Source organism: Leuresthes tenuis, unplaced genomic scaffold (assembly GCF_036924035.1).
Source record: "Leuresthes tenuis unplaced genomic scaffold, fLeuTen1.0.hap1 SCAF_8, whole genome shotgun sequence".
Classification (NCBI taxonomy): Eukaryota; Metazoa; Chordata; class Actinopteri; order Atheriniformes; family Atherinopsidae; genus Leuresthes; species Leuresthes tenuis.
Genome location: NW_027325362.1, coordinates 21767473 through 21780403, shown reverse-complemented (window position 1 = coordinate 21780403; position 12931 = coordinate 21767473). Strand labels below are relative to the sequence as shown.

Here is a 12931-nt window from a genome sequence, read left to right as displayed (position 1 = left end):
ACTTGGACGATCACAGTACTGCTAAACTACAGGTGAAATTAAAGGGCCTTGTTGGTCTCCAATGTTCAACCAGATCCTTTTTTTTAAATAAGAGAGAACAAAACAATATTTTCTGATAAAACTTGCATAGTAACACACAAAATAAAAGAGAAACAAACCTGAAAACGTTCAAGTTATTGAACTAGACTCTCTGGAAACAGCAAGAACTTTGTTAATGAATTTCTGGACTATTACCAAGCCTGAACTTTGTTACCTCAATGAGGAGACACCGAAGCTGTGTTGCCAGACATGTTTACATTTTTTTCGAGGAATGGGGTCAAACTGATGGTGAACAGTGCGGAAACCCAACCTAAATCTGGTATTTCAATTTGAAAACACAATTTAACTAAGCTGAGACCTAATGTCCTCATCTTTAGAATTGTCCAAATCAGATTCTTCTCTTCTGGTTCATCATTAATGAGCAAACCATGTTAATAGACTGTCCTGAACTTTTCCTGCAGTGAAGGTCTTCTTCTACTATTGCCAGATTAGGTAAGGTAATTCTGATTGCTCAGACTTTTGGGACATCTCGACAGGCCCCAGAAAAAAAGAAATACCCCCTGCAGATAAATGTAAAGTTACACAGCAGTTTTAGTTTTGCTCTACATAGCACTGCACCATGATTAAATGAGCCTGGATTCTGTCAGAGAAGTATGCCGGTGCCTCTTAGGTGACACTTGCTCTGTTTAACTCTCATCCTCTCTCTGGCCTCCTTTCAGTGCAGTCCTCACGTGCCGAAGACACAAACTCAACTCGCTATGGTTACTGTCAGCCAAACAACAGTCAACAGTGCAGTAAACTTGAAGTATCCCCTGACTGCCAGACCAAACTGCATGTGAGCTCAATCATATCTGCTCTGCATCAATCCCTGCTCGGGCTCATTTTCTTCAGGCCTGAGAAAGCTCTCCCTGCTCTCTCCTCTTGTTGTCTTTTGAAGGGGAACTGTGGCTCTACACTGCTAAATCAGCAGATCTGCAGAGCACATGGTTTCAAGATCCATGTTCAGCATCCCAAAATAAATGTTTCCAAGAAACTTCTACAACTAATACCCTGATTATTATGGTCATGGCAATCAAAGTTGGAACTCGCACAGTATGTGTCAACAGTGAATGATATCTCTTGAGCAAGCAAAAGAAATATTTATTGATAATATTTCTGAGGTAGGCTGTGCTCATACCTCAGATATTTCCTCTGCCCCACACTGTTGGCTGGACAGAAAATATCTGTGTTTAGGCTCATTTTGTGCCATATGGGACATTTACTGCAGGTGAGGACAAGAGGAGCTTTATCCTGTTGCTCATGTCTCTGCTGTTTCTATCAAGGCCCAGTGAGCATCTTATTAACATCTTATTAAAATATGCCCCCTCTCATCTGCCTGATGCAGCCCAAGCAGGGCAATGAGGGGCTCCTTCACCGGCTATGTGAAAGACAGTGTGCACATTATGCAGCTCTGTCGTTAAGGTTGGGTGGAAAATTCTGCTGAGTCTTAGCTGTGTATATTTTGGCTCAGATGGCTTCTGGGCCAAAGCTTATTCAACTGTGAATTGACAGCTTCACCTTAGCTCAGGAAATCAAGGAGAAGGAGCCCTGGATGTATGCGCTACATGAGAGGCAGCCCAGCCTCACCAGAAAATGTGTTATATGTCTGTTACATTTTCCCGCTTGCCCCATTAAAAGCAGTGTCACATTCTATGGTTGTAAACTATGACATGGCATTGTATGCTGTTCTTTTCTGTTGGGCAGCCTTTACGTGACATGATGGTAACTGCGACCTTTGAGTATAAAAATGTGTAAACTGTAGTATAGTTCTATTTGTCCTTTTTTGTCCTTATTTCATTGTCCAACCATGCATTTTGTAACATGTACATGGACCTAAACATGTATATTTAACACCTAATTTATACATTCATGGGTGCAGAAGACAAACAAGAAATTGCGAGTGGAAGGGATGTAGAAAGATTTTCATACATGACAATTCTTATGCTGGCAATCTCTTTCATGAAAGGGTTCAAATTGTCACTGGGTGGCTCTCACCATCTGCTGCAGAATTTCAAGATTTGTCTTTTTTTTATATATTTTTTTTATTTGTCTTTTTCTAACTATTTCAAGACAGCTATTTGATAGAAAGTTAGTTGTATAAAGCATAACATCTGTGTCACCTCCTTGTCTCCTCCATGATAAGGCTTTGGCTTTTAATCCCCTTATCTCAGCAACAGACATTTTTCTTAACAGAAAATATTTCTTCAAAGGTTTACAAAAAAAATCTAACTCTTTCAAGTAAATTTATCTCAAGAGAAATCCAAGTGCACTGGAAGCCACATGCTCAAGCTGTGCTAACTACAGCTTGCTAGCATAACAAGCAGAATATTGTTCTGAATCTGTGGGTGTCACACAGTGAGCTCTGTGGTTTTACCACTCTGCTCTGTGTTGGTAACGTGGAAGATCAGTATCAGTTGGAGTCAAAGTTATTTCAGGTCAAACTTCCACCTTGGCCTTGGGGTAATAAAAAACAGTTGACTAGGTCCATTTCTACCCTCCATTTTTGGTATTTTCTCATCTGCCCTCAGGCTCACAGGGAACACTAAAGCCAGAGACAAGACAAAAGACTCAAGCACGCTGATGGAGTAGTGCAACTGAAACACAGATGAGGCAATTTATTATTTTAGCTTTGAAAAAAACCAGAAACATCCATCTTACTTAATACAGACTCTTACAACTTTAACTGCAGCATGCCAGTTCACTGCTCAAACAAATAACATTCTCTTCATCCTTCATTCAGAGGTCTGAACTCACAATATTGAAAAGTGCTCACTGTCTAACATATGTCAAGTATTTGTTTTGGATTTCATTAAACACTGGTATTTCCTGGCACATTGTGTGACAGAGAGCTTTGGCGTGCCTACTGAAATACTTCTAATATGTTACACAACACGCTACGCCGCTGTGGTCGCAAAGTTCTTTTGTAAGCCAAAGGGAATTCGCTCGGGGTTCATGCCTGTCAAAAATGAGGGCTGTCATCAAGTCAGTGATGGACCATTGCAGGTATAAGCTAGTAATTACCTTGACAGAGAAGGTTTTCATTACTCATGTTCAGAGGTTGTGTGCCTCAGCACAGCAGATGAAAACCCTTTAGCCCTTATGCTGGGATTTTCCACAGGTTGGGGTATCTGCCATGACATGGGTTTTCTTGCGTGGGGAAATGATCACGTCTGCTCTAACATCTGGTTTCACAGCGACTTCAGATGCCTCGGCTGGACCGGTTGCGGTTGTTTACGGACATTGTGAGGCCTTTGAGGGATCTAGAGAGGTTTACCACATTTGCCCAGCTCTATGTAAGAAGTGGAATTGGACCCAGATAACTATTTTCATGTGAAATTAGCTTGCTAAAACAAAATAGAGATGTTGTTGTTTTCTCTAAACAAGCATGAAAGTGATATGTGGGTGATGGCGTAAGCCGTACCCAGACATGCATAGGATCATGTTCTGACTATCCCCTTCTGACTCCAATGAAAAGGGAACTTAGAGACAGAGGATCAGACTGCTGAAGGTGGCTGCCCAGCATGGGCACTGCTGTTCTGCTTGGTCAGGCTGTTGCCTTTACATGGTGGGGTCAACATATATTTATTGTGACTAGACAGAAGGACAGAGCCCATCTATTGTTCAGCATTGAGGAAGGTTTACAGAAAGTTTCTAAGCATGTGTTTTATGGCCTACTTTCTTATACACTCTAGCTGATAAATAGCGTGGCTCTAGACCAAAGCCCTTCCTACTCACTTGAAACAGCTGATTTATGTCCGGTCCTGGACACTTGTGCTCTGTGGCTGGAATGCAAGGAATTTCAAAGACCCCTCCTCTGTTGTTCCCAGGCACACGCAAACAAATGGTGCAGGCGCCTGACCGGGCAGATGAAGGCCCACTGATGATCCCATAGCAGGGCAGTGAGGCAGAATGTAAGGAATGTCAGGGGCGAGAGAATGAATACGTTCTCTCCTTCTTTCTGTCAATCTATAGGTCTTTTCTTCTCCGTCTCTCTTGTTTGTGTCTGTTACTAATTTTCAGCCTCTCTAGAGTTATGATAAGTTTGCAATATATCTTTCATTCCTGATAAATGAACACATTCTCAGCAAGAACGATAGCCAGAATAGAAAAAAATGGGTTTATTTGTGTTACAACTTTAAATACACAAATATGCATAGTGTTCTGCTGTTTCTGCTGTTTCAAATGGTCAATTGACCAATGAACCATATGACAAACAAAAAAGTGCTTTGTTAAACACACTCAAAATCAGAAAATGCATTGTGTCCACAGAGTCTGAGATTTAAAACAGTGTAAAAAAAAAAGCAAAGGACCTAAAAGTAGTTGTGTTTATATGGTGAAGGTCAGCATAAGAACACCAATCTATCATGAAGCATTTTTACAGTAACTGAAAGTCAAAGGCACGATGGCTGTGTTATAGCTGTAACTCAAAAAGCACATGCAACTTGAACATGCTGCTGGCATGGCAAACGAAACAAAGAAGAAGAATCAACACTCCATAGAAGCTAGAACAGTTATAAGTTTTGACAATAAAAACATAAGCAGCTTTGTCTGTTGTAGCTGATTTTCATCTCCATGATATATCCAGACACCATTTTGATTACTTTTTGAGTCTTTCTCCCCTCCTGGCAATATCTTAATAATTCCCTTTCTCATCTTGAGGGCCTCAGCACAGCTTAAGGCCTGCTCTTTGCTGCGGGTTTGTCCATTATGTTGAGCACGTCATCCAGGATGGATGGGCCCAGATCAAGTTCGAGGGAGAGGAATGACCCTGTGATCTGGGTGAGTGAGTCCTGCGACGGGCTCTTGTCTTTGGAAAGCTCAAACTCAAAATCACAGATGCGGCCCTCCTCCACCCCACTGTCCCTGTCCACCCACTCTCCATTGTGCTTGGAGATCTTCTGCTTAAAGCCCAGGGTAATGTCATTGTTAAAGTGCCCATAACCATTGCAGTTACCATTGCCATTGAGACTCCCTCTGCCATTGCAGATCTTGCTCTGGAAGTCCCCTTTGCCGCTGTAGCTGTCAAAGCTGTCACTGCTTGTGTTGCTGTTCAAGCTTCCATTTGCTGTATAGATGCTGTCAGTGTGACCGCTGATATAATAGGAGGTTGGCTTGTCAAATCTGCTTTCACTCTTGTTTAATTTGTTAGCCTTGCTGACTGCCTTAGAGATGGGCTTATCTGTGTTTTCCAGCAGATCTAAAAGGACATCAGGTTTTGACGGGATGTCTGCAAAGGGGGACGAGGGCTCGCTGCTGAAGACATCCATGGAACGTAACAGAGCGTCCATCTGCAGGATCTCTACCTCCTCAGGGCTCTCAGCTTTCATAGGAGAAGTTGATCCCATGATGACATCCAGTGGCTCTGGTGGCATGGAGAAAACAGTGGAGGAGAGCAACGGAAGGGTGAGGGCCTGGCAACCACCAATAGTTGGAAGTGAGATTGCATTCTTGAGAACTGGAGATGGGGTCTCGGCAAAGGAAGCATCACCTGTACTGTTTGCTCGCAGAAACTCACCCTGGATGCCATACTGAGGGTGGACTTCTCCCTTTCCTGGTAGAAGCTCATACTTCCCTTGAAGGAAGGACATATCTCCGAAGGCATCTCTCTCCCCACCTCTGCCAATGTGAATAGTGTGACGAAAGTCCCCAAGCGGTGGACTGATCATGTCAGGGGACAAAATATCTCTCAGACGACATTTTTTCCCCTTCTTACTATTGCCAGGTTTCAGGTATATGGGTGCTTTCGCTGGCATGGCTGTTTCTGTGGACTGGATCTGAGATATAGAGGATGGAACTGTCAAAAATGCTCTGTAATGCCTGGATGTTATGATTCTCCAGTGGGGAAGATTGAGTTACATTCTCAGAAACACTCCGCTCTTAGAGGACTCCAACAATAATTGCAGCATCGATCCGGAAATGTCTCTCCGAGCAGTTCTGGTGATGTTCAGCGATGTAGAAAGGTCGAATGGATACTATTCTGAAATCAGAGACAAACGCAGAACATATTAGCATTTTTTCCAAAACACGAGACACATTTCCTGGAGATTTCTTTGATGAGAACTGCTGCTGATGCAAAACTGCCATCATTAAAAAGAAAATCTGGCCACCACACATATCTCATAAATAAACTCTGGATCTTGCAAGACAAAAAAAAAAAACATCCTCATCCTCATCTGGCAATCTTAAAAACGAAAGCAGAGGAGAAAGAGGCCTGGGTCTAAGGCTTTTTGCTGCTCTATTCACATTTCCACACATGAGGCTCCTTTGGCCTCCACAACTCTGGATGTGCTAATGTGGAACAGCTGGACCGCAGATTGGGAGAGGAGAAGCAAAGGAGGACTTTAGACGGATCAGAGCAGGGCAGCCTGTTTCAGGAGTGAGCTACTGCTCAGACACGCACAGAGATAGAAAGAGATGTAGCAGAGTGGGGGAAGAGGGAGGAATGAAGTTTACAGAGTTTAGGGGGATTGTGTGAGCGATAGAGGGAGGGATTACAGAGCAAGTGGATCTTTAAAAAGATGGTGCTGCAGATTGTGAATTGATTTTGCTTTGAAGCACACAGGGTCACCACGAACTTTTGTATGTGCAGAGATACCAGTCAGGTTGCACAAGACTTCAGGATGGGTAAACATAATTAAAGGGGGTTTGGATTTGATAAAAGGTGTCTGATGGCACATTGCCTTCACTAAGCTTTTCCATTACAAATATTAACAAGAATGTCACAGAGTTGGCCGACAGCTCGGTGGAGGATACACTCAGTAAAAAGCGGGAGAGAATCAGTTTGACCGTTGAAATGACATAGCAACCAGGGAAAACACTCTTTGGTGGAGGGGAGGTGATTTTGTGTGTGTGTGTGTGTCTGTGTGTATTAGAAGGGGGTTTTCAAGGGATCACCAGTGAGAAGAGAGCTTGCCCATTTATAGACATATTTACTTATGAGAGGTCTGTCAGCAGTGACCGTCTGACAGTGCCTGGGCGGTCAAATCTGTAGCATGCCCCCCCACACACACATTAAGAAAGGTTTCACTGAGAAAACATCCACATTCCTGCTACAACCGACCGATGCAGACACACTGGACAGGCCTTATCAGAAACACTTTAAGTAGGCTATGTTTATTCAGGAGGCACATTAACATGGAGCCAGAGAGAAAGACACTTGCTTGGTATTTGAATCCCAAAAGCGGCCTGGAAAGCACCCAATCTTAGTTCAGCTTCTTGTCTCAACAACAGTAGTATCAGTAACGGTCTCATGGAAATGGCAACTTCATTAAACTTTAAAAAACGTGGCTTACAAGGTGGAATCTTCTCACTTTAAATGCATCCATTACAACACAAATAAACCTGTCACCCAGTGAGTGCTACACAACTATATATAGCTATGACACACCGAGGGATGCAGGATATGTGTGAGTGTGTTGAATGGCAACGCTATTTGAGGGCTGGTGTGATTGGGAGGTGCCTGAGATAGCAGTTTTGAAGGCACGCCATGTGTGTGAAGGAGAATGTGTTTGTTTGCTAATAGTGAGGAAGAGAAAGGGAAGGGGCAAGGCAAAGAGGAGCGCTGCAGTCTTTGATGAAGGGAATGGGGCTATGGGAAAATCTATGCTTTACTTTGTTTTGTTGTATTTCTCGTCCTTCCATTTGCATTTTCCCTTTTTCAGCATTGCTCCCTTAATGCCGGCACTCCTTGATCCTTTTTGACCTTGACAGCTGATGCTCACTGCAGTGGGAAGTTGAGCCTGGATAGGAAGTGAAACAACTGCACTAATGAGCCAAAATCTGCTTTCCGTGGGCTCAGAATGTACAATATTACTCAATATCTCTTAACTTTTGTGCCGCAGCTCCCAATAACACATGGTCGTTGCTGCACTGCTGGCTTAAACACCTCCACTCATACATATTGATTGTAGGTCACTTCTGATGAAATTAGAACAACTGCCTGGTCTGTGTGGACCCGTCTCTCCAGTGGCAAGAAAATCATACAGGCTATGCATTGAAAGATGATGACATTGGTTGGGATCAATAGTTATGGATCGAAATCTTTGAACCTACTATTGCAACTCTCACAAGGAGACAACTGCTTTGCTCTACCCATGAGAAGTCAGCTGATACATTGAAAGCTTGAAGCTCTGACCTTTACGTTGACCATCCTGCTGGTTGGTCAGTTCGGCTTAAAAGCAAACATGAATGGAATTTCAGAGGCATCCAACAAAGAATGAGGAAAACAATAATGACATGTCAGTCTTTTATGTTTTCGCTAGCTTCCTTTGCTGCTGGAGGCTTGATTGAGTAATATATTATTGATTTGTGTGAATCTCCTGAGTCTCAGCAATATAAGTAAAGCTTGTTTTGGCTCAAGAGGAAATTAATCAATAGAAACAGCTCGGGTTTTACCAGGATGGAGCCTCATGGCTTGCTGACCCTGTGAATCCATGAATATCCCTGCAGGCTGCTAATAGTAGAACAGGTGTACTCAAGTGTATCTCACAGGCCAAGGCCAAATTTGTACCCTGTTTTTGGAACTACTCCAAAAAGAGGCTGCATGGCACGCTCTGAGAAGTCCGATCCTGTTGGCGCCACCACCACAGAACGCAGTCCAGGGTTCCATTTGCACCCCTTGGGAAGTGAAGATCTGATGGCAGCTTCCTCTTAAATTTGCTTGCCTGAGCAGTCATCTAGTCATAGTGGGAGCTGCAGGATGAAACCACTGTGTCATTGGGTCAGCAAGTGCTATCTGTCTGGGCATGAAGTGATCTGGAGCCACTAGAGCCCCTTTAAATGTGGAGCTTTGCCTCAACACTTGGTGATTGGAGGGCTAGATATGAGCAGCAGAAGGCGCGGGGTGATGAAAGTTTGAGTGTGGAGGCAGATAAATATAGGGTTGGTATCTGGTAATTTAACTAATGGCTCGTGATTTGTCTGGGTATTCCTGGACACCTAAAAGTCTCATGTGACATGACGAGGTTGATTTATTCTGAGAGGCAGTGTAATCTTACTGTAGGCTAAATAAATACAACAGTTTGATGATGCTTTACAGCTCCCCGTCAACCCATCTGCTTCCAAGGCAGGACAGCAGCTGTTCAGAATATGACCTGTATATGACTTCCCCTTTCTTTAAAATCAAAGTCATGGAATCGCCAGAATGCCCCTCCCATGATGGAATGACATTTCACATCAATGCTGCTGAAAAATAGCACCCAATTCAGCATTTCTGTTCTGTTCTGATCTGCAGTTGTGATCAGTGCAACATCCCTCGGGATGCAAGAGACAGACTCCAGTTTTTCCCCACGAATTCTCTTCCCACAAAGTAACTTCATGGAAGTTTGAAGTCACCAAATACTCATATCCAAATGTGGCGCTGACTTTTGTCGCGTCTGCATAACAGAAAGACCCCTTTTTGAGGCTGTTATAAAAAGCACATACCACAGAGGCTAATGGTAGCTTTACAGAATACTGGTTGGTACATAAAAAAGACCTCAATTATAGGCAAAGACCTTCCTTCCAAAGGGCATGGTGGTGGTGCTGGGACTAAAGTGAATAGCAGGGTGGAGTATTTGTTCCGTCTTTCTTTCTCCTTCCCCCTTGTGCCACCCGCAAGCATGGCCGGCACTTGCCAGAGTTATCCTTGGCAGATACGAGCAGGAAACTCAAAGCGTATGAAACATGAAGAGAATGTCAACACAGACTGGCAAAAGAGAAGTATTTTTCTTCCAGTGTAACTGTATAAACCTCCTTAAAATCTGTTCCCCTTGAGAGATAAAGGGCAAACCAGGTCTGCATTTCAGAGGAACATGCCTAAAGCATGTAGCCAGATTTAAAATGTCTATCCTGGAAAGCAGCAGGGATATCACGTTGCTCAGTTCTTATGTTACATGTATGAGAGCCAGACAAACATTTCGGTTCAAGCTTAACTTACCGTGGACGCTTTCATGATTCTCTGTCTCTCAGCTATATCCCAGTCTGTTACACACATTCACTGACGAAATACCTCTCCTCGTAAATGACAAAAAAAATAAAATCTCCAGCACCACCATCCTATCCTATCAGTCAGACTACACAACCATCACAGGAGGAAATAAAGCATCTTCTCACTCACCTCAGATTGTGCTGATGGAGAGATCTTGGTTCTTCCCACGTATGGCTGGTGTTCTTCTGAACACTGAAGCCCCAGGATGAAGTGTGTGTCTCTATGTGTGTGTGCTCAGGGACTACTGGGCTGCTCCCGTGGCTTGTTGACACTGTCCTGCCTTCTATCCCTGCCTCGGGGGCTGCACTTCTGTCGACTGGGATGTCTGCCGGACAGCTGTTTTGGAATTGCTCTCCGACTCCTTTTCCCCTCTACAGCAAGTCAAGTCTCCTCCTACGCCCCCCCTCCCTTCATCTTTCTCCTCCTCCTCTCTTTCCCTCTCCTCGCCTGTTTCTCTCTTCCTGTTCTCCCCCTCGTGTCTCTCTCTTGCAGCACCTGTGCATGTCTGTCCTCACTCTTTTCTTTTTTTTAAGCAGTTCTGTGGCGTTTGACAATAATTCATGAGATTGATCACAAGCTTCTGTCTCGCAGCCCCCAAAATTAGCACGGTGTGGAGATTCCTCATGGGATGTCATGCTGTCTCTCTGCTCATGATGTCTACACTACGTCTTTCCCTTCTGCTTTTTTTCTTTTTTTCCCCTCAGACTGTCTGACTACGCACATCCGATAAGATCTAAGACATAAAAGTGCAGCTGGGACTCACCTTATCTGTCTTTGGAGCCTCTCCTCTCTATCCTTATCTGTGTATCACACACGCACACCCATACACACTAATTATTTTTCCAAATTCTAACTCTGTAAAATCAGCTGTAGGCAACTCTTGTTGTGCATGGCTGTTTTCTAAGTGCGGCATCACGCTGAGCCGTCATCAGACGAATGGACTAATCACAGCAGAATACTGCAGCATTGCAGCACAAACAGGGCACATCGACAGACAGCATAAGGGTGGCTGCAGCATACGCAGGCTCTCTCTGTGTTTCTCTGCACTGATTTTAAATGAGACACGAGGCAGTGTGTGTAAAACAGACCAACCAGATGCCCTAAAGTCAAGGACTTGACACCCACCCCCTTTTTTTTTTCTTTTTTCATGGTAACCTCTACAGCTCAGAGGTGATATCACCTTGGCATCATTTTTTTTACCAAAAAGAGCCGAGCGAAAGGTGTGTGTCTCTGCTCATGTGGTGTGTTTGAAAACCGGGGGTAGACAGTATATGTCGGGGGAGGGGTGTCTGTGGCTCAACCAGTGAGTGTGTGTTCTGCGGTTAGGTCAAGAGGTAAATTCATGTCCTTCCAAGCTGTAATAGTGCTTAACAATAATCCAACCTCGTCCACTGTATGAAACAGTACATCCCTCTGACAACACCACAGCGTCTCTCTCCTTCTTGTCTTTTCTTCCTCCTTTGGCCCAGGCAGGTAGCTCAATCACTTTTTTCTTATATGTTACATTTCATAAGATGGATGCACCTCTGTCACAACTAGCACCACATGATGCTTTGCAGAGTCTTACACTGAAGAGAATGCTGGGTTGTGTCTGTTTGTGAACAGCTTACAGTCGCAATGACATCCCTGTATTTAACTTACACAAGCGTTATTTAGCGCCAGTTAAACAGCAGTTGTGAATGAGGCCCTTTGGTGTTGTCAAATCGCCCCAGGGTGATGTCACTGTGGGATCCATGTGGCTGGCACATGATCTTTAAGTAAGAACACACAGCCCCGTCTTCTCATTTACTGTTGGAAGACCATTAAAACTTGGAAACCCCAGACTACTTGTGCTGAAAAAGGCACCGATAACTAACGATAAATCACTCAGTGGAAGAAAGATGGGAAATTCCGTTTCCCAACCCAGCTAGAATTTTTCACAACAGATATTTTAGCTTGTTGTAGTAGCATTAACAATCATTTAAGTTTCAAATCACATCATTTGGTACTTGCTAGCTAGTATGACATTCGTAGTCAGATGTTCCCACACTGTGTGACTATAAGCCAGCAGACATAAAAACCAGGACCCTGATCTAGAAGCATCCAAATGGAATCCAGCAATCGTAATTAAATCATGCACACTGATGCTTTTTTAAGCTTAATAGCAGACTTGTTCAAAAACAAAACATGATGCTGTAGGATGTAGGGTTACAACAACTGTTAAATTAGCACTCTTAAAGGGGACAAACACTTTGTGTGTGGGTGTGGAGGAGGAGGTGTGTAAAGATACAACTAACTCATAACACAACCCTCTCACTTTGTACGGGGCTACCTAGGTCTGAAAATATTCCATACCAGCTCAGAGTAGAATTAAAAGTACAACACCAGAGCCCGCGATAACAAAAAACTTCCTTGGAAACATCAGAAACTGCTGACATTATAAGCAACAGATCTTAACTTAAGCATCTAAAAACATACAACACACAAATACAAGGTCTTAGACCAACTAGAACCGACATGTGATGGAGGGGTTAAGACATGCTTTGAGTCGTCTATCAACTGCCGTTGCTTCCTTTCAGCATTGCTATCTTTACTGGAGTTTTTTCCCCAACTAGGCTGGTTGAACACATGACTCACAAATTAGGACAAGATCATGTCTGAAAAAGAGATCAGAACCAACTGTCTGTGGCAGAGCAGCAGACAAGGGAAATAGTGATAGTGTGAGCTCTCAGGCTAGGTACTGTAAGATCTCTCATGTGACATAATGTGGCTCAAGATTTATTGAGTGGAATTTAAGTCCAAATTTACGCTTGCTAGGCTCGATCTCAAAAGGGGACACCCCCTGAGGGTGGAGAGGACAGGAGTGTCTCATTCTATTCCTGCAGCTGCTATGAAGAGAGGTGTTGT

The 12931-nt window shown here is 43.6% G+C and overlaps 1 protein-coding gene across 1 annotated transcript; it reads right to left on the bottom strand.

The window, feature by feature from the left end:
• Positions 1-4181: 4181 nt before the first annotated feature.
• cdc42ep3 (CDC42 effector protein (Rho GTPase binding) 3) lies at positions 4182-10455 on the bottom strand. Its single transcript, XM_072391410.1, has 2 exons — positions 10175-10455; positions 4182-6055 (listed from the first exon to the last, which is right to left on the bottom strand). The coding sequence occupies exon 2, from the start codon at positions 5829-5831 to the stop codon at positions 4752-4754; it is 1080 nt and encodes a 359-aa protein (XP_072247511.1). The 5' UTR covers positions 5832-6055; positions 10175-10455; the 3' UTR covers positions 4182-4751.
• Positions 10456-12931: the final 2476 nt, after the last annotated feature.

What these genes read in the sequence shown, in the direction of transcription:
- cdc42ep3 (XM_072391410.1), bottom strand. Translation starts at nt 5,831, where the DNA reads ATGCCAGCGAAAGCACCCATATACCTGAAACCTGGCAATAGTAAGAAG.